Source organism: Amphiprion ocellaris, chromosome 21 (assembly GCF_022539595.1).
Source record: "Amphiprion ocellaris isolate individual 3 ecotype Okinawa chromosome 21, ASM2253959v1, whole genome shotgun sequence".
In the NCBI taxonomy this organism is placed as follows: domain Eukaryota; kingdom Metazoa; phylum Chordata; class Actinopteri; family Pomacentridae; genus Amphiprion; species Amphiprion ocellaris.
The window spans coordinates 26,099,642-26,125,012 of NC_072786.1; the positions used below are offsets into that span (position 1 = coordinate 26,099,642).

General features: G+C 37.2%; 1 protein-coding gene across 1 annotated transcript; it reads left to right on the forward strand.

Annotated features, from left to right (window-relative positions):
• The first annotated feature begins 1,021 nt into the window (after positions 1 to 1,021).
• On the forward strand, positions 1,022 to 20,733 carry tmem19 (transmembrane protein 19). Its single transcript, XM_023286272.3, has 8 exons — positions 1,022 to 1,256; positions 3,579 to 3,726; positions 5,052 to 5,165; positions 9,897 to 10,034; positions 11,413 to 11,489; positions 11,565 to 11,742; positions 14,740 to 14,949; positions 18,392 to 20,733. Exons 2-8 carry the CDS (start codon positions 3,585 to 3,587, stop codon positions 18,550 to 18,552), a joined length of 1,020 nt encoding a protein of 339 aa, XP_023142040.2. The 5' UTR covers positions 1,022 to 1,256; positions 3,579 to 3,584; the 3' UTR covers positions 18,553 to 20,733.
• The last annotated feature ends 4,638 nt before the right edge of the window (positions 20,734 to 25,371 follow it).

Below are 25,371 nucleotides of genomic sequence, written 5' to 3' on the forward strand. Positions count from 1 at the left end.
TAACCTCCTAATTTGAGATGTATTAACCCTCCTGTTGTCTTCATTTACAGACACCAAAAAATATAGTTTCCTTGTCTGAAAAAAATCCCAAAAATCTGCAAAAAAATTTGTCCAAATTTCTGAAAATTCGCAAAACCTTCATGAAGAAAATTCCAATAATTCCTGAAAAGTTTCCCTTACGAGTTTTTTTTGTTTGTTTTAAATCCCCCAAATTTGGCAAGAAAATTCTTGTGAATATTTTCAAAAAATGAGTAAAAATCTTCCAAAAAAATCCTAAAAATATCAAAAGTGATATTTTTTTCACATTTTCAAACTTTAAATTTACAAAACCTTCAGGAGGAAAATTCCAATTAAAAAGTTTTTTTAAATAATAATGCGCCAAATTTGACAAGAAAACTCTTGTAAATATTTTCAAAAAATTAGTAAAATTCTTTAAAAAAAAATCTAAAAATATCTAAAGTGATTACATATATATCAGTAAAACTTCTAATATGTTCTTTAAGAACATTCCAAAATCCAGCGAACTTCGCTGGATTTTGGTTGATTTTTTGGTGAATGTTCTTAAGAAACATTTTTAACATTTCTTTTTTTCCACCAAAAAATGTTAAAAAATTTTCCAAAAATATTGAAAATGTGGACATCAGAAGTTTCACTGTGAAAATATATTTTTTTCTCACATTTTCAAACTTTAAAACGGGTCAATCTGACCTGCAAGACGACACGAGGGTTAAACTTATTTTGAGTTTTCTTTAAAATTCAACTCAAAACAAGATAATTTCCAGATTGTTTGACGTAACAAGATATTTAAGATGCATTGTCTTAAAACAAGTCCCTCCATCTGCTGAAATGTCACTTGTTAAGTGAATTTATCTTAAATCAAGTGGGATGAGATATTTTGACTAAAAATAAGACAAACAGACTTGGTAAGATTTAGAGTTCTTGCAGTGTGTCATTACATTTTAGATTTAAATCTGCTACTGCCCCTTTAAGAACTCAGCCTTGTCTTTGCGGAAGTCTGTTCGTCACGTCCTCTTCTCTGACACAGATCCGTACACGTCGGTCTGCTTGCTCGTTCAGTCCTAAAATAAGTTCGCTTTTTTCCGCTTATTTTTTCTGGAAAAGTAAACTGATTGGTTCTGCTTTGATGATATAACATTACGTCCGTCTGAAGTGGAACTGAACTGTGAAAATTAGCATTTAAAGTCTTTTTTGAAGCGAGTGGTAACGTTAACTCGTGATGGCTCCCCGGATATTTGGTGAGTTCTTCTTCTTAAAAGGACACACAGCTGGTTAACTGTTTAGATGCTGCCATAGGCACCTGGATTACACATTAACTGAGTATATTTTTGGTTTTCGGTTAGTTATTTGTGGGTTATACACACCCGTTAGTAGGGCTGGGCAATAAATCGATTTTATCGATTAATTCAACCTCGTACTTAATGTCGATTTGTTTTAATGAAAATCGATTTTCTCATCAACATCCGCCACCAACAACTTCCCGCCCCCCCGCGCGCGCGAGCGCGCGCTTGATACACAGACAACATGGCGGCGAGTGGCGCAGATCTAAAAGTACGTATCCACTAGATGCGATTTTCCCGCACGGCAACGCCCCTCATCTGAAAATCACACAGACGGCGGGCGGTCACTAGCGGACCACAACATGGTCACATGACAGCTCTGGACCAACAGCAGGCCGCTACGTGGTCACCGAGCTTTCAGCTGGACAGTCCGGCAGACAAGTCGGATAAACACAGCGGCTCCGCTGCAAACTTTCCCTTTTATTTAGAAAACATTTCAGCGAAAAGTACTTCTGAAAGCATTTGAAGCGAGAAATAATCTGTGCAGCAGCTGAATCTGTCCTCGTTTTATGTCACCGACGCCTAGTTTAGAAGTTTGAGGACAGTTTCATGATGCGTGGAATCCCCGCACGCGGCATCCAATTTGCATAAAGTAGAAGTCGGTCTACTTTATGCATAGTTCGCATGTGTGTACATTAAGTGAAGGGATCCATAATTCTTCCAAAGGTTACACCGATTTAAATATTTGATTCATTTTTTGAGATTCATAAATTGTATTAAAACATTAACTTTGTCTCAAAAATGGATGTGAATTTGGCACACACTACTGTCTGCTAAATTAATGTACTCACAGTTCCCATAAAACAACTATTCACCTGCATTGGAGTTACTGCCTTCTTATTGCCTCTCAACACTGAATCCTGACCAATTTAATTTCGCTTTTTTTGGCAAGAATTCTTTTAAAAATCATGTCATGTCAACTACAACATAAAGGACAGTTCAAGCGTGGCAACATCATGATGTGAAGCATGGTGGTGGCAGCATCATGACATGAAGCATGGTGGTGGCAGCATCATGACATGAAGCATGGTGGTGGCAGCATCATGATGTGAAGCATGGTGGTGGCAGCATCATGATGTAAAGCATGGTGGTGGCAGCATCATGATGTGAAGCATGGTGGTGGCAGCATCATGATGAGAAGCATAGTGGTGGCAGCATCATGATGTGAAGCATGGTGGTGGCAGCATCATGATGAGAAGCATAGTGGTGGCAGCATCATGATGTGAAGCACGGTGGTGGCAGTATCATGATGTGAAGCATGGTGGTGGCAGCATCATGATGTGAAGCATGGTGGTGGAAGCATCATGATGTGAAGCATGGTGGTGGCAGCATCATGACATGAAGCATGGTGGTGGCAGCATCATGACATGAAGCATGGTGGTGGCAGCATCATGATGTGAAGCATGGTGGTGGCAGCATCATGATGTAAAGCATGGTGGTGGCAGCATCATGATGTGAAGCATGGTGGTGGCAGCATCATGATGTAAAGCATGGTGGTGGCAGCATCATGACATGAAGCATGGTGGTGGCAGCATCATGATGTGAAGCATGGTGGTGGAAGCATCATGATGTGAAGCATGGTGGTGGCAGCATCATGACATGAAGCATGGTGGTGGCAGCATCATGATGAGAAGCATAGTGGTGGCAGCATCATGATGTGAAGCATGGTGGTGGCAGCATCATGATGAGAAGCATAGTGGTGGCAGCATCATGATGTGAAGCACGGTGGTGGCAGTATCATGATGTGAAGCACGGTGGTGGCAGCATCATGATGTTTCTCACCAGCAGGTCCTGAAAGGCTTGCACAAGTTGACGGTAAATTAAATGCAGTGATGAAATAAAAATATTTTCATTTAATCAACATTACTTTGTAGAAATCTGTTTTTATTTTGACATGAAATAAACTTTTTAAATATTTATCAATAAAAAGAGAAAAATTTCAAAATGGGTGAATACTTATTTGTTTGCCACAGTGATTACTTCCAGTTTACCTGAATGAAAAGGTTTGAACATCTTTATATAATTAGTTGTTAAAGAAGATACAGTTTAACACATTTAAAAATCACACAGTCCTTGCATTTTTTTCAAAGATAACACATCATTTGAAGCTTTTTCTAGCACAGAGATGTCCAGCGAGGTTTAAACGCGACAACAGCAATGAACAGATTTCTCAGCAGAGTAACGTCCAGAAACACTGATTTTTTTCCCGTTTTCCTTCAGCTCAGGATGTTTGCCAGCATGGACCCTGAAAGCGACGTGTTGATGAAGGAATCCATCAAGATGATGACCGATATGATCGTGCTGTGCGTCACGTTGGTGCTGTCCCTCTTCTTCTGGGTCTTCTCGCTCGCCCTCAACTCCTTCTACGGTCAGTTTGTTTTTGTCCTGGTGGTCGTTGAAGCTGCTCCTCTTTAAAGGGATGTTAAATCATCCAGTCATGTGCTCTTCAGCCTTTTTCTCAGAGAAAAGCTCGACACATAATTTTTTATGGCTGAATTTTCCGATGGCTAATGTGGTTATGTGCTTCTACTGAATGTTATTTTCTCATGAATGAAAATCTTCATATAGTGACGCCTTAACTGCTGTTGATGGAGGTTAGAGTTAACCCAAACTAACTAATAAAAATACTAAAACCATAAATGTAGTGTTAGAGGGTAAATGTAGTATCAGAGGGTAAATAGTGTTAGAGGGTAAATATAGTATCAGAGGGTAAATGTAGTGTTAGAGGGTAAATATAGTATCAGATGGTAAATGTAGTGTTAGAGGGTAAATTTAGTATCAGAGAGTAAATGTAGTGTTAGAGGGTAAATGTAGTGTTAGAGGGTAAATGTAGTGTCAGAGGGTAAATGTAGTGTTAAAGGGTAAATATAGTATCAGGGGGTAAATGTAGTGTTAGAGGGTAAATGTAGTATCAGAGGGTAAATGTAGTGTTAGATGGTAAATGTAGTGTTAGAGGGTAAATTTAGTATCAGAGAGTAAATGTAGTGTTAGAGGGTAAATGTAGTGTTAGAGGGTAAATGTAGTGTTAGAGGGAAATGTAGTGTCAGAGGGTAAATGTAGTATCAGAGGGTAAATGTAGTGTTAGAGGGTAAATGTAGTATCAGAGAGTAAATGTAGTGTTAGAGGGTAAATGTAGTATCAGAGGGTAAATGTAGTGTTAGAGGGTAAATGTAGTGTTTAGAGGGTAAATGTAGCGTTAGAGGGTAAATTTAGTATCAGGGTAAATGTAGTGTTAGAGGGTAAATGTAGTGTTAGATGATAAATGTAGTGTTTAGAGGGTAAATGTAGTGGCTCCAACGTTCCCACCACTGATGATACTGATAATGCTGCAGATTATTGACAAAGAAGCTCATTTAAAATGTACATCCCAAACATCTGGGTACAGATTGTGTTCTAGACGAACAATCAAGTGTGGATTCGTCTTGGTACTTAGAATTTAGACGTCAGATATTCGGTCGAGACTTTCTCGGGATTTTGGAGTATTTGTGTTTGAACTGTGAAAATGTTTCTATCACAATAAGACATTTACTGTCGCATGTGGAGCTTACTGGGAAACTCACCTCCACACCTCAAAACCACCATCCTACTGGGATTCTTCAGTGTGACATCAGTAATCATTGGGTCTGCCGTCTGAAACGTGGAAACACTGAGGAGGTTTTGTTCCTTCATAACATCGTCCTCTCGTGTTTTCAGGTACGCTCCAGCCGGTGTCGCCATGGCGATGGCTGTTCTCCATCTTGGTTCCCATCATAGTGACGTTCCGGGGGCTGAAAAAAAGAAGCCTGGATCGATCCGGAGCTCTGGGAGGTGAGTGTTTGAATGTGTTTTTATTTACTCCCGTTTCATTTTCACTCAACGTGGCTCATTTTTTCACAACAATCTAAAGTCCTGCATCTCCATGGAAACAGAACAACCAAGAAGACGGAGACAGAACCCATGTTGTTGTAAATGTAGTATGTAGTACCCTTTTAGTTGTTGTATGTCTTCGTGGTTGTATTGGGTCTCTTTGTGATTGTCTTGTGTCTCTTTGTGGTTGTTTTGTGTCTCTTTGCACACATTTTATATCTTACGGTAGTTGTTTTGTGTTTCTTTGTAGACATTTTGTGTCTATTTGTAGTTGTTTTGTGTATCTTTGTGGTTGTTTTGTGTCTCTTTGTAGACATTTTGTGTCTCTTTGTAGTTGTTTTGTGTCTCTGTAGTTGTTTTATATCTCTTTGTAGTTTTGTGTCTCTGTGGTTGTTTTTTGTGTCTTTTTAGACATTTTGTGTCTGTAGACATTTTGTGTCTCTTTGTAGTTGTTTTTTGTCTCTTTGTAGTTGTTTTATGTCTCTTCGTAGTTGTTTTGTGTCCCTTTGTGGTTGTTTTGTGTGTCTTTTTAGACATTGTGTGTCTCTTTGTAGTTGTTTTATGTCTCTTTGTAGTTGTTTTTTCTCTTCTTAGATATTTTTTTGTCTCTTTGGAGACATTTTATGTCTTATTGTAGTTGTTTTGCATTTGCATCTTTAATAAGCAAAAATATTCCCAAATTGTATTAAATGAAATACAATACCTTGACTGAACTGAATTACTTAAAGGACGTTGTATAAACACGTTAATATTGCATTTATTGCATTAAATAATGGTATCATTACTTGTTAATATTATAACACAAGACAAAGCACAGGTGGCCCTTTGTAAATCTGTATGCTTCATATTTGGACAAACTGAAGGATTAATGTGGTGAAGACAGATCAAACATTTCCTTGTTTTTAGAAATAGAAGAATATACGTCGTTTCCCATCATCATGGTTCTGATATTTCCAGATTCAACACAATCTCCTCAACACTCTGAAGATAAAACAGCCGTTCCCTGATAACGAACATGTAGAAATGTCCTCAGATGTGAAGGCCAATATTTAGAACGTTCACGTATCTTCGTATCATGATGGAAGATCTGGATCTGCGTCACTGTTCTGAACAAACAATAAACTCGTGGGCATCTGGACCGGCCAAGATACAAATCCTGAACTAAAAGTCAAGAAATTACCCTGACAGCAGCCTTCGGGCTTGTCTGGATAACTTCAACTCCTCTGCAGATCGGTTTCGAAACTTAATGTTGTCTCGTTTCATAAAAGCAGATGTTGTTATTCAAAAGGACAGACTAAATATCCATGCAAGCTAATAAAAGAGAGAGCACTAAAAAAAAAAAACGCAGTCCAGTTTCACAGTTTTCAGAAGAGAAGCCGACTTGTGGCGAGAAGAAAGTCTCTCGGGCGATTTCTTTTCATCTTTTAACATGAAAATGGAGATTTAACAGAGAACTACAAGGCCGAGGACAAATATAAAACTGTAAATTAAAGTGGATTTAGCAGTTTGACAGATACTGCAGAATTAGGGTGTTTATTCAATTTATACATTATTTCTGTCTTCATTTTGAAGAGAAACTCACCATTTTCTGTCATCACCTGTTTGGATATTGATGGCAGATTTGATCATTTTCTCTCAGGAATAGAAGAGTCAAACACAAGCAGATGAGACGTGGAAGAACTGCAAGCTTTTCTGCAATTCTTGGGAAAATTGCAGTTTTAAAAAAGCTAAAATATTCACATTTATGGCATTGAGACAAGTGTGTGACTGGATTTATTGTATGATTTTAAAGCTTTATGCATCAAATTTAAAGCTTAGATTTGGTTCTACTTCCCGACAGAATTCCAAATCACAGATGAGTAGTTCAAGGACCAGTGGACAGATGATAATCTGGCAATTTTTTTTAATGTTTTTGCAGATTGTGGCTCTGATAACTGGTGTAATTAGGGTCCGAGAACCGAATGGTGTGAAGACCCTGTTGACACCCGTGGGTTTCTTCTTCTTGTCGTTGTTCTTCTTTTACCGTCTTTTGAAACGCAAATTTAAAGTTTCTAAGAAGATCTGACAATTTAGTGCATCAAATTTCAAGTTTAAATTTAGTGAAACTTCCCAACAGAATTCCAAATCACGAACGAATGGTTCAAGGACCAGTAGACAGATGAAAATCTGACAATTTTGGTGTAAATTTGTAGGTTTGTTTGTTTTAGTCAAGAAAATTCCCCTTTAAAGCCTTTATGTGTCATTTATTGGAGAATTTGCAGCAAAGAACGATAAAATTTAAGTGTTTCTGCAATTTGTGGGGGAATTTGTATTAAAAATAAACTTTATGGGTTTAGGTGAGTAGTTCAAGGACCACCAGAAAGTTGGAAATCTGATAGTTTTCCATGCTTTTACAGATAAATGCTGTAATTTTGGGGGCTTTTTTGTCTTTGTTTGATATCCAATTCAACAGTAGATCTGTTTCATGTCAGATTTTTTTTTATTACAATTTTATGGCAAAACTACAGTAAAAAAAAAAACCTACAATGTTCACTTCTATCTGCAGAGAAACACTCTTCTGTTGAACCTTGCTTCTGACAAGATTTATTTCAGCTGAAATCCAACAATTCTCTCTATTTTTACAGCTTCAGACTCTGATAAATGATGAAAGTTGTTTTTTTGTTTTTTTTTTAAATAAATGTATCTTCAATTTACGGGAACATTTGCATCAAAAAAAACCCCCACAAATTTTCACAGTTTCAGTTGAACAAAGCGTCTCTGTTGAGTCACATTTCTTCACAAAATCCTTTTGTCATCAAACGTTTATTTCAACTCTGTGTACATTTTTGGGGAGACATTCTTCTGAGAAGCGAGGACAGAAGACGTCTTTGTGGCCAAAACGACCAAAAGAAATCAAATTACCATTCGTGAAAAGTAACATTTGACCAATAAATCAAATGATGTCATCTCTCCTGAAAATCTTATGACTGCTGCTGCTGCTTCTGAGAGTGTTGTTGAAGGATTATTCTGATAAAAACGTCTGGAGGAGATCACAATCTGACATTAAACTGCTCTTATTCATGTTTTAAAGTCGTCACGCTCAGCTGAAACAAATTAGACTGATGATAACGTCATCTCAGAGGAATCTCCTTCAGCCACACAGTAGTTTATTTGGTCTCCACTCCACATGCTTCATCAGGCAGCCACAAATAACCCAAAATAAAGATCAATCCGCCGCTGAAAATAGTCCCCAACAGAAGCTGTGGTTCCTCCTGTTGGTTTGATAGAAAAGTACAAGAAAAAAAAACTTAAAAAATACACATAATGACATATTCATGAGGTGTTTTTTGACCTTTTAAGCATAAATTTCTTTATGTATTCTACAAAAATGGCAAAATCCCAGACTCAACATGAACGTTTCTCCAATTTCCCACAAACGCTACTTAAACCGTGGCTCCACATACTGGAGATGTTTCAGTACTCACTCTTCTAAGTTACTTCAGCCTGCAGTTCAGCTGAGATTCCCTGAATTTTTAAAACGTGACAGTCGGTCGCAGCTGAGTCGCTAAAAGTTTCACGGTTGCCTCAAAGAAAGCAGAATTTTTGGCTTTTTACAGAATCTAGAAGAACCAAACGGTTTATTTTTAGTGAATTTTTTAAATGGCACAATTTAAAGCTTGGATGTGGTTGAACTTCCCCATCGCAGGTGAGTAGTTCAAGAACCACTGGACAGTAGGAAATCTGACATTTTTATAAAGTTTTTACAGATTCTGGCTTTGAATTATGGTGTAAATTTGTGGGATTTTTTTATTTTGTTAAAAATAACTCACCTTTACAACCTGCTGCAAGTTTAAGCGCAATTTGTGAGAAAAATTGGAGTATAAAATTCGAAAATTTTCACTTCTATCTGCAGAAAAATGCTTCCCATTGACCCAAGTTTCTACGAAGATCTGACAATTTAGTGCAGCAAACTTTAGTCTTAAATTTTAAGCTTCCAAACAGAATTCCAAATCACAGACGAGTAGTTCAAGGACCTGTAGGGAGTTGAAAATCTGACAATTTTCCCTGTTTTTACAGATTCTGGCTTTGATAAATGGTGTGATTTTGTGTTTTTTTAATTTTGTTAAAGAAAACTCACCTTTAAAGCCTTTATATGTAATTTATTGGAGAATTTACAGCGAACAACGATAAAATTTGTGTTTCTGCAATTTGTGAGGGAATTTATTTTAAAAAAAAAACTTCATAGATTTAGGTACATAGTTCAAAGACCACCAGTAAGTTAAAAAATCTGACCATTTTTTCTGCTTTTACAGATTCCGGCTCTGATAAATGGTGTAACTTTTTTTGTTGTTTGTTCGTTTTTCAAAATAAAACATTAGTGCTGCAATTTGAGGGGAAATTTGCAGGAAAAAAATGTAAAATTTGCTCCTCTGTTGACCCAGAATTGCCATTTGAGTTGACAGATTTCTGCGACAAAGGAAAACGCAGCTTTAAAATCCTCCAAACTTCACCTGTGTTTGTTTCTTAAAACCTTTAAAAACCTGTCGCAGGATTTTAGGGTTTAGAGGATTATTTTATCTGGTAAACTTGGAATGATAATCGTATTTCTGTCAGAAAGCCCTTTGTTCTGGATGTACATATTCAACAGTGACTAGTTTTTGTTTGGAGTCAAAACATGGCGTGATATTAAAGTGTCTACTTGTGTTTTCTCAGCCCTCCTGGTGGGATTCGTGCTGACGATGGCCAACTACAGCTTCTTCTCGACTCTGCTGACCTTCTTCATCACCTCCTCCAGGCTGACCCGCTGGGGAGGAGCGCAGAAGAAGAAAATAGATGCCGAGTACAAAGAAGGTAGGAGTCCAAAAGGCTTAGAGTCATGGTAACGAGATGCTGCAGCACCTGAGCGGCAGGTTTGGTGCAGAACTGCATTTCCTTCGATATCGGAGGGTTTTAAAGGACCCATATTATGACTTTTGTGTTTTATAGCTGTTTTTTGTTCCTTTAAAAGATCTGTGAACTTAATTTTTCTACATTACTTATCTACTAGCAGCTCGTTTAGCTTAGAGAAAGAATGAGTCTCACAGTCAGACATTATTTCCTCATTAGAGTTGTTTTTCTTGGAGCTAAAATCAGAAATCTTTACACTGCAAAAACTCTAAATCTGACCAAGTCTGTTTGTCTTATTTTTAGTCAAAATGTCTCATCCCACTTGATTTAAGATAAATTCACTGAACAAGAGACATTTCAGCAGATGGAGGGACTTGATTTAAGACAATGCATCTTAAATATCTTGTTAAGTCAAACAATCTTGAAATTATCTTGTTTTGAGTTGAATTTTACAAGATTAGTTTTTCACTCAAAAATAAATTTTTTTCTTTCATATAATCTCCTATTTTGAGATGTTTTAACCCTCATGTCGTCCTGCGGGTCAAAATTAACCCGTTTTAAAGTTCGAAAATGTGGAAACAAAATATATTTTCCCATGAAACTTCTGATGTCCACATTTTTAACATTTTTGGGAAATCTTTGAAAATTTTTTGGTGGAAAAAAAGAAATGTTAAAAATGTTTCTTAAGAACATTCACAATAAAAATCAACCAAAATCCAGCGAAATTCGAAGTTTTACTGATATATATGGAATCACTTTAGATATTTTTAGGATTTTTTTTGAAGATTTTCACTCATTTTTGAAAATATTTACAAGAATTTTCTTGCCAAATTTGGGGGATTTTTTAAAGATAAAACTTTTAAGGGAAAATTTTAAGGAATTATTGGAATTTTCTTCCTGAAGGTTTTGCAAAATTTTCAGAAATTTGGGGAAATTTTTTGCTGAATTTTTGGGATTTTTTTCAAACAAGGAAACAATATTTTTTGGTGCCTGTAAATGAGGACGACACGAAGGTTAAACTTATTTTGAGTTTTCTTGTAAAATTCAACTCAAAACAAAATAATTTCAAGATTGTTTGACTTAACAAGATATTTAAGATGCATTGTCTTAAAACAATTCCCTCCATCTGCTGAAATGTTTCTTGTTAAGTGAATTTATCTTAAATCAAGTGTGATGAGACATTTTGACTAAAAATAAGACAAATAGACTTGGTAAGATTTAGAGTTTTTGCAGTGCATGTCATTTATGTACAAAATAAACACCACCAGTGACATCTGTATACCTATTTACGCTCAACAAATAGTTTCCTGTGTATTTATGTTGTTTTGTTGTTTTTAATTAGGAGGCCAGAGGAACTGGATTCAGGTCTTCTGTAACGGAGGAGTTCCCACAGAGCTGGCGCTGCTCTACATGATCGAGGTTTGGCTTCAGAAGAAAACAACAGATCATCCATGAATCCTAGAAACATCCAGTAAAATGTTGAATCTGTTCCAGGTGGGTCCAGGTGAGATCCCCATCGACTTCAGCAAACAGTACTCGGCCTCCTGGATGTGTTTGTCTCTACTGGGCGCGCTCGCCTGCAGCACCGGCGACACCTGGGCGTCGGAGGTGGGGCCGGTCATCAGCCAATCACAGCCCAGACTCATCACCACCTGGAAGGAAGTTCCAGTTGGTGAGAAACCAGCATCTTAGCTGCTCATGAACATCACAGGAGCACAGAAAACAGATTAATGACACGTTGAAAGATACTTTTAGTAATAGCAAATAAAAAAGTTAAACTTGTTTGTAACTTCAGAGGAATCATAGGTGTCTTGGTGGCCACCCTCACTAGTCTCTTTCTCGTAACTCCATCGGAGGAGTCATAGGTGTTTTGATGGCCTCAAAATTATTCGACCTCCCTGACATTTTTGACATTCTGACAAAATGAGCAACATTCCACCTGCAGGCGACTAAATCATATGAGGTGAACAGTTAGTTTGTTGAAATATAATACAGAAGCAAAAATCTAGATTTACTAATCCATAATCCATCCAAAATTTCAGCTTTTTTCTAAAAAGCAGGTTGCAAAATGATTCAATCCCCTGTAAACAATGCTGATAAATCCAGACAATTGCAGTACGACTGAAATGCCGTCCACCTGTATGTCTACATTCAGAGTAATAGTCATGTCTATAGAATGGTACATTTGTGTCTGTACTCCCCATACGCCTCGTGCAAACAACATGGTTCAGACCAGAAAGACGTTCCTGAAGTTTAGAGAGGAGATAGTTGCTTTGTACAAGAAAGGAAATGAGTCCAAGAAGATCTCCAAGCTCTAGAATGTTCCCAGAGACGCTGTTGGAAGCATCATTCTGAAGTTCAAAGCCACCGGTACTGTGGCTACGCTACATGGTTGAAAAAAAGAAGCTGTCTGCAAGAACATCAAGATTCCTGGAGACAGATGGACCAGAACCCTCGGCTTACTGCCAAGGATCTGCAGGAAGATACAGCCTCATAGCTGCTGAAGATACAGCCTCATAGCTGCTGAAGATACAGCCTCATAGGAGCTGAAGATACAGCCTCATAGGAGCTGAAGATACAGCCTCATAGCTGATGATACAGCCTCATAGCTGCTGAAGATACAGCCTCATAGCTGCTGAAGATACAGCCTCATAGGAGCTGAAGATACAGCCTCATAGGAGCTGAAGATACAGCCTCATAGCTGATGATACAGCCTCATAGCTGATGATACAGCCTCATAGGAGCTGAAGATACAGCCTCATAGGAGCTGAAGATACAGCCTCATAGCTGATGATACAGCCTCATAGCTGCTGAAGATACAGCCTCATAGGAGCTGAAGATACAGCCTCATAGCTGAAGATACAGCCTCATAGAGCTGAAGATACAGCCTCATAGCTGAAGATACAGCCTCATAGAGCTAAAGATACAGCCTCATAGCTGAAGATACAGCCTCATAGCTGCTGAAGATACAGCCTTATAGCTGCTGAAGATACAGCCTCATAGGAGCTGAAGATACAGCCTCATAGGAGCTGAAGATACAGCCTCATAGCTGATGATACAGCCTCATAGCTGCTGAAGATACAGCCTCATAGGAGCTGAAGATACAGCCTCATAGCTGAAGATACAGCCTCATAGAGCTGAAGATACAGCCTCATAGCTGAAGATACAGCCTCATAGCTGCTGAAGATACAGCCTCATAGCTGCTGAAGATACAGCCTCATAGCTGCTGAAGATACAGCCTCATAGGAGCTGATGATACAGCCTCATAGGAGCTGAAGATACAGCCTCATAGGAGCTGAAGATACAGCCTCATAGAGCTGAAGATACAGCCTCATAGAGCTGAAGATACAGCCTCATAGCTGAAGATACAGCCTCATAGCTGCTGAAGATACAGCCTCATAGCTGCTGAAGATACAGCCTCATAGAGCTGAAGATACAGCCTCATAGGAGCTGAAGATACAGCCTCATAGAGCTGAAGATACAGCCTCATAGAGCTGAAGATACAGCCTCATAGCTGAAGATACAGCCTCATAGCTGAAGATACAGCCTCATAGCTGCTGAAGATACAGCCTCATAGCTGCTGAAGATACAGCCTCATAGCTGCTGAAGATACAGCCTCATAGCTGATGATACAGCCTCATAGGAGCTGAAGATACAGCCTCATAGCTGCTGAAGATACAACCTCATAGCTGCTGAAGATACAGCCTCATAGCTGATGATACAGCCTCATAGGAGCTGAAGATACAGCCTCATAGGAGCTGAAGATACAGCCTCATAGAGCTGAAGATACAGCCTCATAGAGCTGAAGATACAGCCTCATAGCTGAAGATACAGCCTCATAGCTGCTGAAGATACAGCCTCATAGGAGCTGAAGATACAGCCTCATAGAGCTGAAGATACAGCCTCATAGAGCTGAAGATACAGCCTCATAGGAGCTGAAGATACAGCCTCATAGGAGCTGAAGATACAGCCTCATAGCAGCCTCATAGCTGAAGATACAGCCTCATAGCTGAAGATACAGCCTCATAGCTGAAGATACAGCCTCATAGCTGATGATACAGCCTCATAGCTGAAGATACAGCCTCATAGCTGATGATACAGCCTCATAGGAGCTGAAGATACAGCCTCATAGCTGAAGATACAGCCTCATAGCTGATGATACAGCCTCATAGCTGATGATACAGCCTCATAGCTGATGATACAGCCTCATAGCTGATGATACAGCCTCATAGCTGAAGATACAGCCTCATAGCTGATGATACAGCCTCATAGCTGATGATACAGCCTCATAGCTGATGATACAGCCTCATAGGAGCATTTCCGTTCTCCGGCCTGAAAACCAAAGCAGGTCGTCAACGTCTCTCTAAAAAGAATCTCTTTAATTGGTCAGCTGATGTAAACGAGGCAGAGTTAGCAGAAAACTTGATTTGATAGCAGAATGACAGCAGCTCTGGAGTTATTCAGACCGAGACGTGTCGGCTTCATGGTCAGACTAATTAGATTTTAAAGCATTAGTGGTTTTGGAGCGTTTAATCCTCATGAGCTGCTCTGAATGTCATTAATATGAACTGGTGATTAACGTTCAATGAAGCTACAGTTCGTGGATGTGAACAGTCGCTGCCTTTTAGTCTGTATGGGTCAGCAACCATCCTCGTGTTTTACCCTCCAGGAACTAACGGAGGAGTTACTCCTGTCGGATTGGTCGCCAGCTTCCTGGGCGGGGCGGTGGTGGGTGTGGCCTACTTTGTGACTCAGCTGCTGATGGTGGGCGACCTTCACCTGGCCGACCCCCAGTGGCCCATCGTGGTTTATGGAGGCGTCGCCGGCCTGCTGGGCTCCATGCTGGACTCGTTCCTGGGAGCTCACTTACAGTATTCAGGTCGGTTTCAGTCACAGGGGCTTTTATTTTGTAATAATTGATCATAATAATAATCATAACAATAATACATTTTATTTGTATAGCGCTTTTCAAAACACTCAGACACTTTACATATAAAATCATCAAACATTAAAAATAGAGGAGCATCATGAAACAAGTCATAAAATACATCATAAAAGAAATGCACAGATTATTCAGATTCATCGTTTTGTCTAAAATTTATTTTAAAAATCTGCAGCACAGAACCCAAAAACATCATGAAACAGCAGCAAGGATTTACATTTGAGTTTTTTTTTTTGCATTTTTTTGTGCCCACAAATAACTTAAATCCTAAAAATAAAGTTGAGAAAATACAAAATGCTGATGATTTTTCATTTGCTCAACATTAATTTATGCAATTAATGTAATGTATTCACTGAAAAAAAGCCACATTTTCTGGTTTCAGGTATTTTTGTCTGTCATTATTCATTTCCAGATAATTTAGATTAATAATTTTTGTACCTTTCATTGTTTTAATAATACCTTTAATTAGTTTGTTGATTGACAGCACAAAACCTAAAAACATGAAACAGCAGAAAAATGACATTTTATTGAGCTTGAGTGACAGATTTTTTGTCATCATGCCCACAAATAAACAAATTAACTGGATTTTAAAAAATAGAAAAAAAGCTGATAAACTTAAATTTTAATTTTGATTTAAGGTTTCAGTTGCAGGTGCTTTTATTTTGTAATAATCTGCAGCACAGGACCCAAAATAAATATAATAAAACAGCAGCGAGGATCTACATTTTTTTTTTTACATTTTTGTCCACAAATGACTTCAACCAAGTATTTTTATTTGTAATTATTAATGTTCAGATAATTTGATTCATCATTTTTGTACCTTTAATTATTTTAATAATACCTTTAATTAGCTGGTTTATTGAAGCAACAGCACAAAACATAATAAAAGAGCAGAAAAAATTACATTTTATTTAGCTTAAACAAGAGATTTTTTTGTCATTTTGCCCACAAATAAATTAACTGAATTTCAAAAGGTATACAAAATGCAGATTAATTTCTGTAGCTCAGCTAAACAATTTATGTAATGAATGACATTCATCAACCAAAAAACAAAAAAAGACAAATTCTGTGGTTTCAGTTTCTGAAATGTTAAAATATGAATATTTCAGTCATGTTTCATTCATCATTTGGTCTAAAAATAACAAAAATTCAGCGTGTTTTGCCCAACCAACAGTATAAAACCCAAAAATGTCAAACAGCAGCAAATATTAACTTATAAAAAGCTTTATACTTTTGTCTGCAAATAATTCAAACCATTAAATCTGCTAAATCATCTGTCACTCATCTAATTGTGCAAGTAATGTAATTTATTAGCCAAAAAAAGCCAATTCTTCAATTTCAGCTTCTCAAATGGTAAATTTGGTTTTAGTTTCAGTTAGAAGTACAATCTATGTTGTAGTTATAAATGTGCAGACAATTTAGATTCATCATTTAGTCTAAATATAATTAAAAACATACAACACAGATCCCTTAAAACAGTATAAAACCCCAAAATGTCATAAAACAGCTGCAAACATTTACATTACAGGAGGTTAAAAATGACCACTAATGCTTCAGAAAGTCACCCAAAGAAACAAATCCAGGCTGAACAGGGCTGAAGCTGGACAGCAAAAATGAATCACATTAAAAGATAAACAGGTTTAGTTTTGTCATATTATTATTAACTTTGCTTCGTAGAGCTTCGGAGAAACGAGGAGTCGTGCAAAACCGCCTAAATCAAAGCAAAATAACTCCAGAAGTCAAGGGTGTGGTCATTGTAGATGCTTCAGTTGAGGGCAGTTGGACTTCTAGTTGGTTCTTGGAGACGTTGCAGCTACAGCTCACATGACTAAAGGCGTAAATGTTGGTAAAACTACATGAGGACTGCAGTGGAAGTACCTGGTCAGTGGTTGTTCCACTTAGACGCCTTCCTTCACTGTTGTCCTCAGTTCAGCATCTCTGATCCTTTAGATGGAGGTAAAATGTTGAGTTTTGTCCTGAGAAGCTTCTCTCTTGTGTTGTGGTTGTTTAGTCCCTCTTATATAAAGGACTGTCTACTCTTTACTGCATTGGACTGCAGATACAACACTGGAAAAAATGCACCTCTCAAAACAAGAAAAAAAACTTACTTCAAGGAACTTTTACCTTGAAATAATTGAAAAAATGTGCCAATAGAACAAGTGATAAATGTCTTGGTAAGATTTCTTGAAATAAGATGTGATATTTAGAATACTGAGATCTCAAAATTAGCTGGGGAAACATTTTTTAAGCTCTATTTTACCAGGATTGTCAAGCTTAGGTGTCTTAAAATAAACCAGATATGCTTAAAAAAACAAAACAAAACAGTTTTTTCACTCAAAAATAGATTTTTGTTTTTATGTAACCTCCTAATTTGAGATGTATTAACCCTCCTGTTGTCCTCATTTATGGGCAACAAAAAATAGTTCTTCCTTGTCTGAAAAAAAATCCAAAAATCAGCAAAAAAAATCCCCAAATTTCTGAAAATTCCAATAATTCCTTAAAAGTTTCCCTTAAAAGTTTTATTTTTATAAAAAAAAAAAAAAAATCCCCCAAATTTGGCAAGAAAATTCTTTTAAATATTTTCAAAAAATGGGTAAAAATCTTCAAAAAATCCTAAAAATATCTAAAGTGATTCCATATATATCAGTAAAACTTCTGATATTTTCTTTAACAACATTCACATAAAAATCAACCAAAATCTAGTGAAATTCGCTGGATTTTGGTTGATTTTTTTGTGAATGTTCTTAAGAAACATTTTTAACATTTCTTTTTCCACCAAAAATGTTCAAAGATTTCTCAAAAATGTTGAAAATGTGGACATCAGAAGTTTCACTGTGAAAATATATATTTTTCCACATTTTCAAACTTTAAAACGGGTTAATTTGACCCACAGGACGACACGAGAGTTAAACTTATTTTGAGTTTTCTTGTAAAATTAAACTCAAAACAAGATAATTTCAAGATTGTTTGACTTAACAAGATATTTAAGATGCATTGTCTTAAAACAAGTCCCTCCATCTGCTGAAATGTTTCTTGTTAAGAGAATTTATCTTAAATCAAGTAGGATGAGACATTTGGACTAAAAATAATATAAATAGACTGTGCAGTGCACTGCAAAAACTCAAAAGCTACCTTCACACTGATGATCATCTAGGTCTAGCTCAGACTTGTCGCCTCGTTGTTTTTTGCAACTCTTCGATTCCCTGAGTCTCTATAACCAAGGTGGAAAGGACAGCTAGTTCAACACAACAGACACTTTACTGGAAGACACAGCTACAGGTAAAATAGACCAGAATCATCCTTTAAACGTCTAATGTAGACGTACCTGGAGAACACAAATGCCAGACCAGACGTGACTCTTTTGTAATTCCGTCTTCAGGGTTTGACTCGAGCATCGGGAAGGTGGTGAGCTACGAGTCGGCAACCACCCGGCGGATCTGCGGTAAACCGATCCTGGACAACAACGGCGTCAACCTGTTCTCCTCCGTCCTCATCGCGCTCATCCTGCCTGGGATAGCGTGGGGGGTTTGGCCTCAGTAGACTGACGACGGATCGGAGACCGACAGATGGAAGACTGACCGGTCACAGTGAAACAACGCACTAAAGACTCTGGTTGCGTTACTACCTGTTGGAGAAGCTGTGATTATGAGAAAGTGTCCCTGAGCAGCAAAGGTACAAAAGAAAAAGAAAATAAAATGATGAAAAGCTTTTGCTCTGCTTCATACATTCAGTAAACTGGCTAATCGACAAAAACTGCTTTGCACTTAGTGAAGAATTGTTGAGAAGTGTTTTTTTTAACTGTTTTTAAAGCTTGATTCCGGTATTTTTAAACTCACTCTTTCCATCCTTTTGGGTCAAAACGATTAATAGGAACTAGGGATGCAAATTTCTTAACTGATAATCAGCAGTCTTATCATGGATAATGAACTTTGTGGCCATCGTTCTTTGTCCTTTAAACATGCATATTTGTAATTCAGACAGCATAGACAACAGCGTACTTTCATATGAGAAATTAGGTCGGAGGTCATTAAGCATCACATAAGTCTTTGTCATGGTGCCTCTTTACTATCTAAACTCCCACAATGCTCTCTGCTAGCCAACACTGAACTTCCTGTAGTCTGAGTGACCAACTTCAGTTAAATATGTTGCTGAATTGTAGGAACGCAACACTTTTAGGTAAACTCTGGTCTGAGGTCATTAAACACCACAGAAGTCTTTGTCATGGTGCCCCTTTACCACCTAAAGCCTCTCAATGTTCTCTGCTAGCCAACATAAACTGTCGTCTGAGTAATGCCTCCTCTGGTCTCTACAGCATTAAACAGTAAGAAGCTCCACCTGGTGGAACAACCAGGTACTACAGGTGATCTACAATAGATTACTGACATGCACAACCTTCTTCTTTTCGTCTTATCAGTTAATGCGTTTTGAATCAGATAAATTATGAACTGCAATTTTCAATTGAATGATTCCTAGCAGAAGTACAAGAATTAGTGGAATCTGTCCAATATTGAGCAAATAACCACAAAAATGCTACAACCGCTTTCATATAGCTGTCAAGTGAATTTGAAATTTCCCAAAAAAGAAAATGCAAATTAGGCGTGTTTCCATCCAACTGCTTTGAAGTGAATAAACAAGGCTGCAGTACCCCTCAAAAACATTTATAAACTTTTTACCGGGGAAGTTTTTTAAAATTTTGCCATTTACATTCACCTTTTCAAATACACTACATCAAAATGTGCGTAAAAACACATCATAGGAACTCTTGTTATAATCCAACAGGGTATTTTTCAAAGTAAAAGTGCTGGTTTTTGTCACTGAGGCTCAGATTGATGTTGTAAGTTGACACGTAACAGAAGGTTGTCGGAGGTTTTGTTGCAGGAAGACAAAAGTGTAAAAACAAGACTTGGAGTACAGAAAGTTAACGGTTGTCTGAAAGATTTTGACACAAATCATGTTTGTGCATCTTCCAAATTGTGGCCACAAATTGATGCTCCGTACATGGATGATAGCGATGCTTGGAAATTGTGATTAGTTTTGCTATAAATGGATGAAAACACTCTTTTCTGTACTCGATGAACTGCAGACCACCAAATTACCAGCAAACATTTTTACTGAAACCAGAACCGCCAGTGAAATAAAATAAGAAATCACACATCAAATCACATTTTCCTCAAATAAAATACTGTCCCAAGAATACAGAGTGAAGCTAATATTATTAGAAAACAAACACTTCTACTTGCTGGGTTACCCTTCAGCTGTTTCACAAATGTCTGTTAAAGCATTGTTGCTCAATATTGGACTGATTCCACCTATTTATTGATCGTTTACACCCAGAAAGATGAGAAAAAACAAGGTTTAAAAACAAATGATCTTTTAACTGCTGATTAGTTTCTAACTTGAGTTTTCTGAAAATTCAATGAATGTTCTGAACTTCTGTAGCATCAAGATCTGCAATAAAATGGCCAAATGATGTATTAAACTTTACTGCTGCTTAAATCTGTATTATGAGTCATGTGTTTGAGGAAATTCAATTTAAAGACTTCATGTTATTGTTATTATTGGGTATACAGGAGGTCCTCCACTTACGTTGGAGTTATGTTCCTATAGTGTGATGGACGGCAATTTTCGCCTGAAGTCGGAACTCTGGCAAAAATGTAAACAAAGCCGTTCTGTGCATCATGATATCAATCAGTTCTTAATAAAAGTCATGAATACCAACGACTTTCATGCATGTATGAATCATTTTACTAGAAGATAACAGAATATTTTAACGGACTGATATTGTTGTTGAGGTTTCAATGTTTATTGTTCACTTCCAGATTTACCTGATGTCAGTGAATGTGCCATGTTTAGTTAGCTCACCTCTGATTGGCTGAGAGTCAGCAGTAGAGAGAGCTGGGAACAGCAGCTAATTCTGGAGCTAAGTTATGGGGTTTTTCTAGTTATTCTGGCGTTGGCTACGGCCCACATTAGCCTGTGTGAAGGTTCAATAAACCAGCAGAGAACCAGATAAAGTCTCACTCATTCATCACAGAGGGTCACTACAATATGTTGACCTGTTTTTACAACTTGACCCATGTTGGTCGGTGTTTCTTCCTGTTCCCAGCGTTTTATTCTATCTAATTTCACTTCCATGGAGACGCTTTCCTTTTCTTCCAAGCATCAGAAGAGTCTGACTTACGCTGGGATCAATGTTCCCTGTAATGTTTCAGTCTGAGTGTGAGCAAACACACAAACTCCCTGAGCGTCCCTTGGACCACTGTGAGCAACATCAGACGTGTGCACTGTGGTCACACCAGCATCACATCCATTCAAGTTACATGGTTCATTAAAAGAATCAAATTACAGCATTTACATTTCTGTTAAAACACTTTGTCAACAGGAGCCAGTTGAAGGCTGCAGTGATTTTAGTGACACTACAATGTATAAGAGTGAAGTTATTGAATATTTGTCTCTCTTTATTGTTGCAGCAGTTTTGTAAATTGCAGACGGACCCTGTTCACTCCATAGACACCAATGTTATTCCTGTAGCTTGAAAGACAGCTACTTTTGATAAAACTGGGCTTGTAGCACATTGTCTGCCTTGCAACAATGGGAAAGAGGCACCGTTTATGTTTTGACAACCTATATCTAATGAGTTATTGATGCTGGAAGCCTGAATCTGTGAATATCTTTCCAACTTTACTGAACTTGGGGCCACTACCACCTGAGGAGTGATATATTTAATTTTGAAAAAAGCATTTAGCCATACTTAAAGCTTTAAGTGCTTATTAACACGGAACTAAAAATTTTTGTATTGTTTTATTATCACAGGTTCTGTCTGAAAAGAGGTGGCATCATTTTAAACAGTGAAATCAAACTAACAAAATGTAATGACCAACCAGTGAGCAATACTGGATTCTGCAAAAACATAAACAACTTTTTTAAAAATCTAAATCTTATCTTAACACAGTTAATGTATTAACTTATTTTTGTGTGTATGCATGTATTTATTGATTTATTTAGTACTGTTAACATATCAGAGTTCTGAGTGAATTTTTCTTAAGATAGGCAAAGGCCATTTATTGATTACATATAGGCTGTTAAATGTTTATTAAAAACTAAAAAGCATTTAAAAAAAAACAACTTAGGCATTTATTGAGTCACTAAAATACTGTAGAGTACAGACCACATCAGCATGATTATAAGCATCCTCTGGTAAATTAACAACCAGATACTGATGTCTCTCACCATATGGACTTCAGGAGATGACTGGGGGATGATAAACTGTGACCTACTGGTTGGGTTCTCTCTGTTCTCATGTTTCTTACATGTTTGTCCCCTGACAGCCGGGTCCTAATGTTTTTTGAGCAACACACCATACTATGACGTTTTTACAATGATGGTTCTACTATGGAACCAGTTTGACATGTTCAGGTGTTCTTTGTGTGAAAACTCAGAGATTTCAGGTATCAGAAGGTGGTTTTCAACTTTCTTTGTTAACTTTCTGCTTCAACTTTAAACTAAATTTCCTTCACTAACCCAGCCCTCTGGACTTCCAGTAAGCTGTGTTCCTATTGGCTGTCCAGGTGGCTGCTTGGTGTTATCAGGAACACCTGAGCAGCTCAGTGTCTTCCTGCTTTATTTAGCTGCAGACAAACATTTCCTCTGCTTCTCTTCACCACTGAACCGGGTTTGGCTCCATTGCTTTAGTTTGTTCTTTAGGCGTTGGCTTGCAGCTTCCAGCAGTAAAATCATCTTTAATGTGTTTCTTGGTGTGTTTTAGGGCTTTGTACTGGATAGTTGTCTTGGTAAATGTGGTTCTTTAGCCACAGTTAGCACATGGTGCTAATGTGTGCAGTGATTAGTGGATTTGGTGCAGCTGAGTTGTGTCTTTATCTTGGCTGTAGTGAGTCTTCAGAGGTTTTTGGTCAGACACATTCTGTATTCTTGTTTGAGAACCAGTTGGTTGTCCAGAAGGTAAGAGTTCCTGTCCTGATTCTCTGTTCTCAGAGGTTCTCTGGTAGGCTGCAGGAGACTTTAGCGTTTGGGTTGTGCTAGTTTGGTTTTTGTATGGTTTCATTTGGACGACTATCTTGAGGCCCCTCCATGTGGTTTAGTGAGGTTTTCTGGAACAGTTCTACAAAGCAACCTGCAGCAGAAGAGACTTTGAGAGTTTTTAGGAAGTTCTGGAGACCAGACTTTAGAGCAGCAGAAACATTTGTCAGCAGTTTGAGCAGGAGAAGGTGAGCTTCAGAGTAGAAATGAGACAGAAACCTTCTTGACCCGTGTGGTGAGGTCCTGTACCAAGAGTTTGAGCAGGTTGTGAAGAGTCTGTAGTTCTTTGGTCTGAAAGCACAAGAAGAGTCGACTCATTAAAGGAGAAAACAGGAGATATTGTTGGTTCTTCTGTCGCTCTGCAGTTTCCTTAGACTGAATATCAAGTTTATATTTTAAATGATTTCCCATGTGAGCCCAAGAAGACTTCAATAAACTCCCTCCATCCCCTGGACACAACATATTTTATTACCATGTTAAATCTTTTTTTTTTGTTTTTGAGTTTTAATCATAGTTTTAGCATAGTTTTTTTTCTCTTTGCTTGTTTAGTTTTGTCATCTGTGTAAAAGGTGCTAAACAAATAAAGTTGAATTGATAAACTGAATAATTGACTAACTCATGATTGTGACAACAGAAGTATTTTCATTGTGATTTAAGGGTTTATTTCATTTTTGAGGTTGGGGTTAAAATCTTGACAGAAAAAAAATGAAAGAAATAAACTACATTAAAAAAAGCAATTAAATCAAAAGAAAAAAGCATTTAATACAACAAAACTTTTATAAAGAAAATTAAGCATTAAAAACAATTCAATTATATTAAACAACAGAATATTTAATTAGATAATTAAAGAAGATACAAAACATGTAATTCTGAAAATAATTTTTTTCAAACAAAATATTTAAACATTAAAGATGAAATATTTTAGATAATTAAACATTTAAAAAATACAATTAAACAAGAAGAATATTACACATTTAATTAGATTATTAAACCTTTAAAAAGACAAAACATTTAATTAAAAATTAAGTGTTTAATTAGAAAATTAAATCTTAAAGACAATAAAACTTTAAATAGGAATTAAACAGAAATACAATGAAGCATTTAAAAAGAAAATTAAACATTAAAAAGTGGTAAAACATTTAAAAAGAAAAACCTTAATGATTTAATCGAAAAATTAAACAGTGGGAAAGAAAAGGAAATTTTTCAAATGAGCCTATAAAACATTTGAAAAAACAACAATTAAACATTAAAAAGACAAAACATTTCGAAATCAAATCAGACATTAGAAAAGAATAGAAGGTGAGAAAAGAGGAAAACTAAACATTTAAGAAGAATCAAACTAAAGACAAAACATTTGAAAAGACATCAGTTAGACTTTAGAAGATCAAATTAAACAGAAGAGACAATAAAACGATCAAAAAGAGCAAAAACAGATAAAGGCTTAAAGCATTTTCTAGTCTGAAATGAAAACATGAAGTTGTTTCTTCAAACATTTCCTCTTTCCATGTTGTTGGTTTGATTGTAGACAGATTTACTAAGAACTCATTTCAGAAAACTGCTTTCCAGATAAAGTCTACTAGTAGTTGAAGGCATTGATCAAACTAATGTTACCTTCTGATCTCCACAAACTTTACTGTTCAGTGAAGAGAATCAAAGTTTGTTCAGGATTTCTAAAAAACCCACAGGTGAAGGTCTGAGAAGAACTCAGATGGATGGTCTAAATGTGAAATCAAGACTCATGGTCACAAGTTTTAAGGCTTCTGTTAACCAGAAAGTTCAAACTAACAGAGAAGTACTGAGAAACTTTTAAAACTTCAGTCCTCAGACTGTCTAAAGGTTCAAACTAACAGAGAAGTACTGAGAAACTTTTAAAACTTCAGTCCTCAGACTGTCTAAAGGTTCAAACTAACAGAGAAGTACTGAGAAACTTTCAAAATTTCAGTCCTCAGACTGTCTAAAGGTTCAAACTAACAGAGAAGTACTCAAGAACTTTTAAAATTTCAGTCCTCAGAGTGTCTGAAGGTTCAAACTAACAGAGAACTACTCAGGAACTTAGAGGACATCAGCCCTCAGACTGTCTGAAGGTTCAAACTAACAGAGAACTACTGTGGGACTTAGAAAATTTCAGCCCTCAGACTGTGTGAAAGCTCAGGTCCTGAGGACTCGGGAGGTGTGGAGGCTTTGGAAAGTCTTGGAACTGAGGGTTCCACCCTCCAGCAAAGGCTAAAGTCCAGCCTCCTGAGAAAAACGGTCGAGTCGAGACTCGAGTTAAAAAAAAAACTCGAAAATGACAAAAAATAGATGATAAATGCGCAAAAAAAA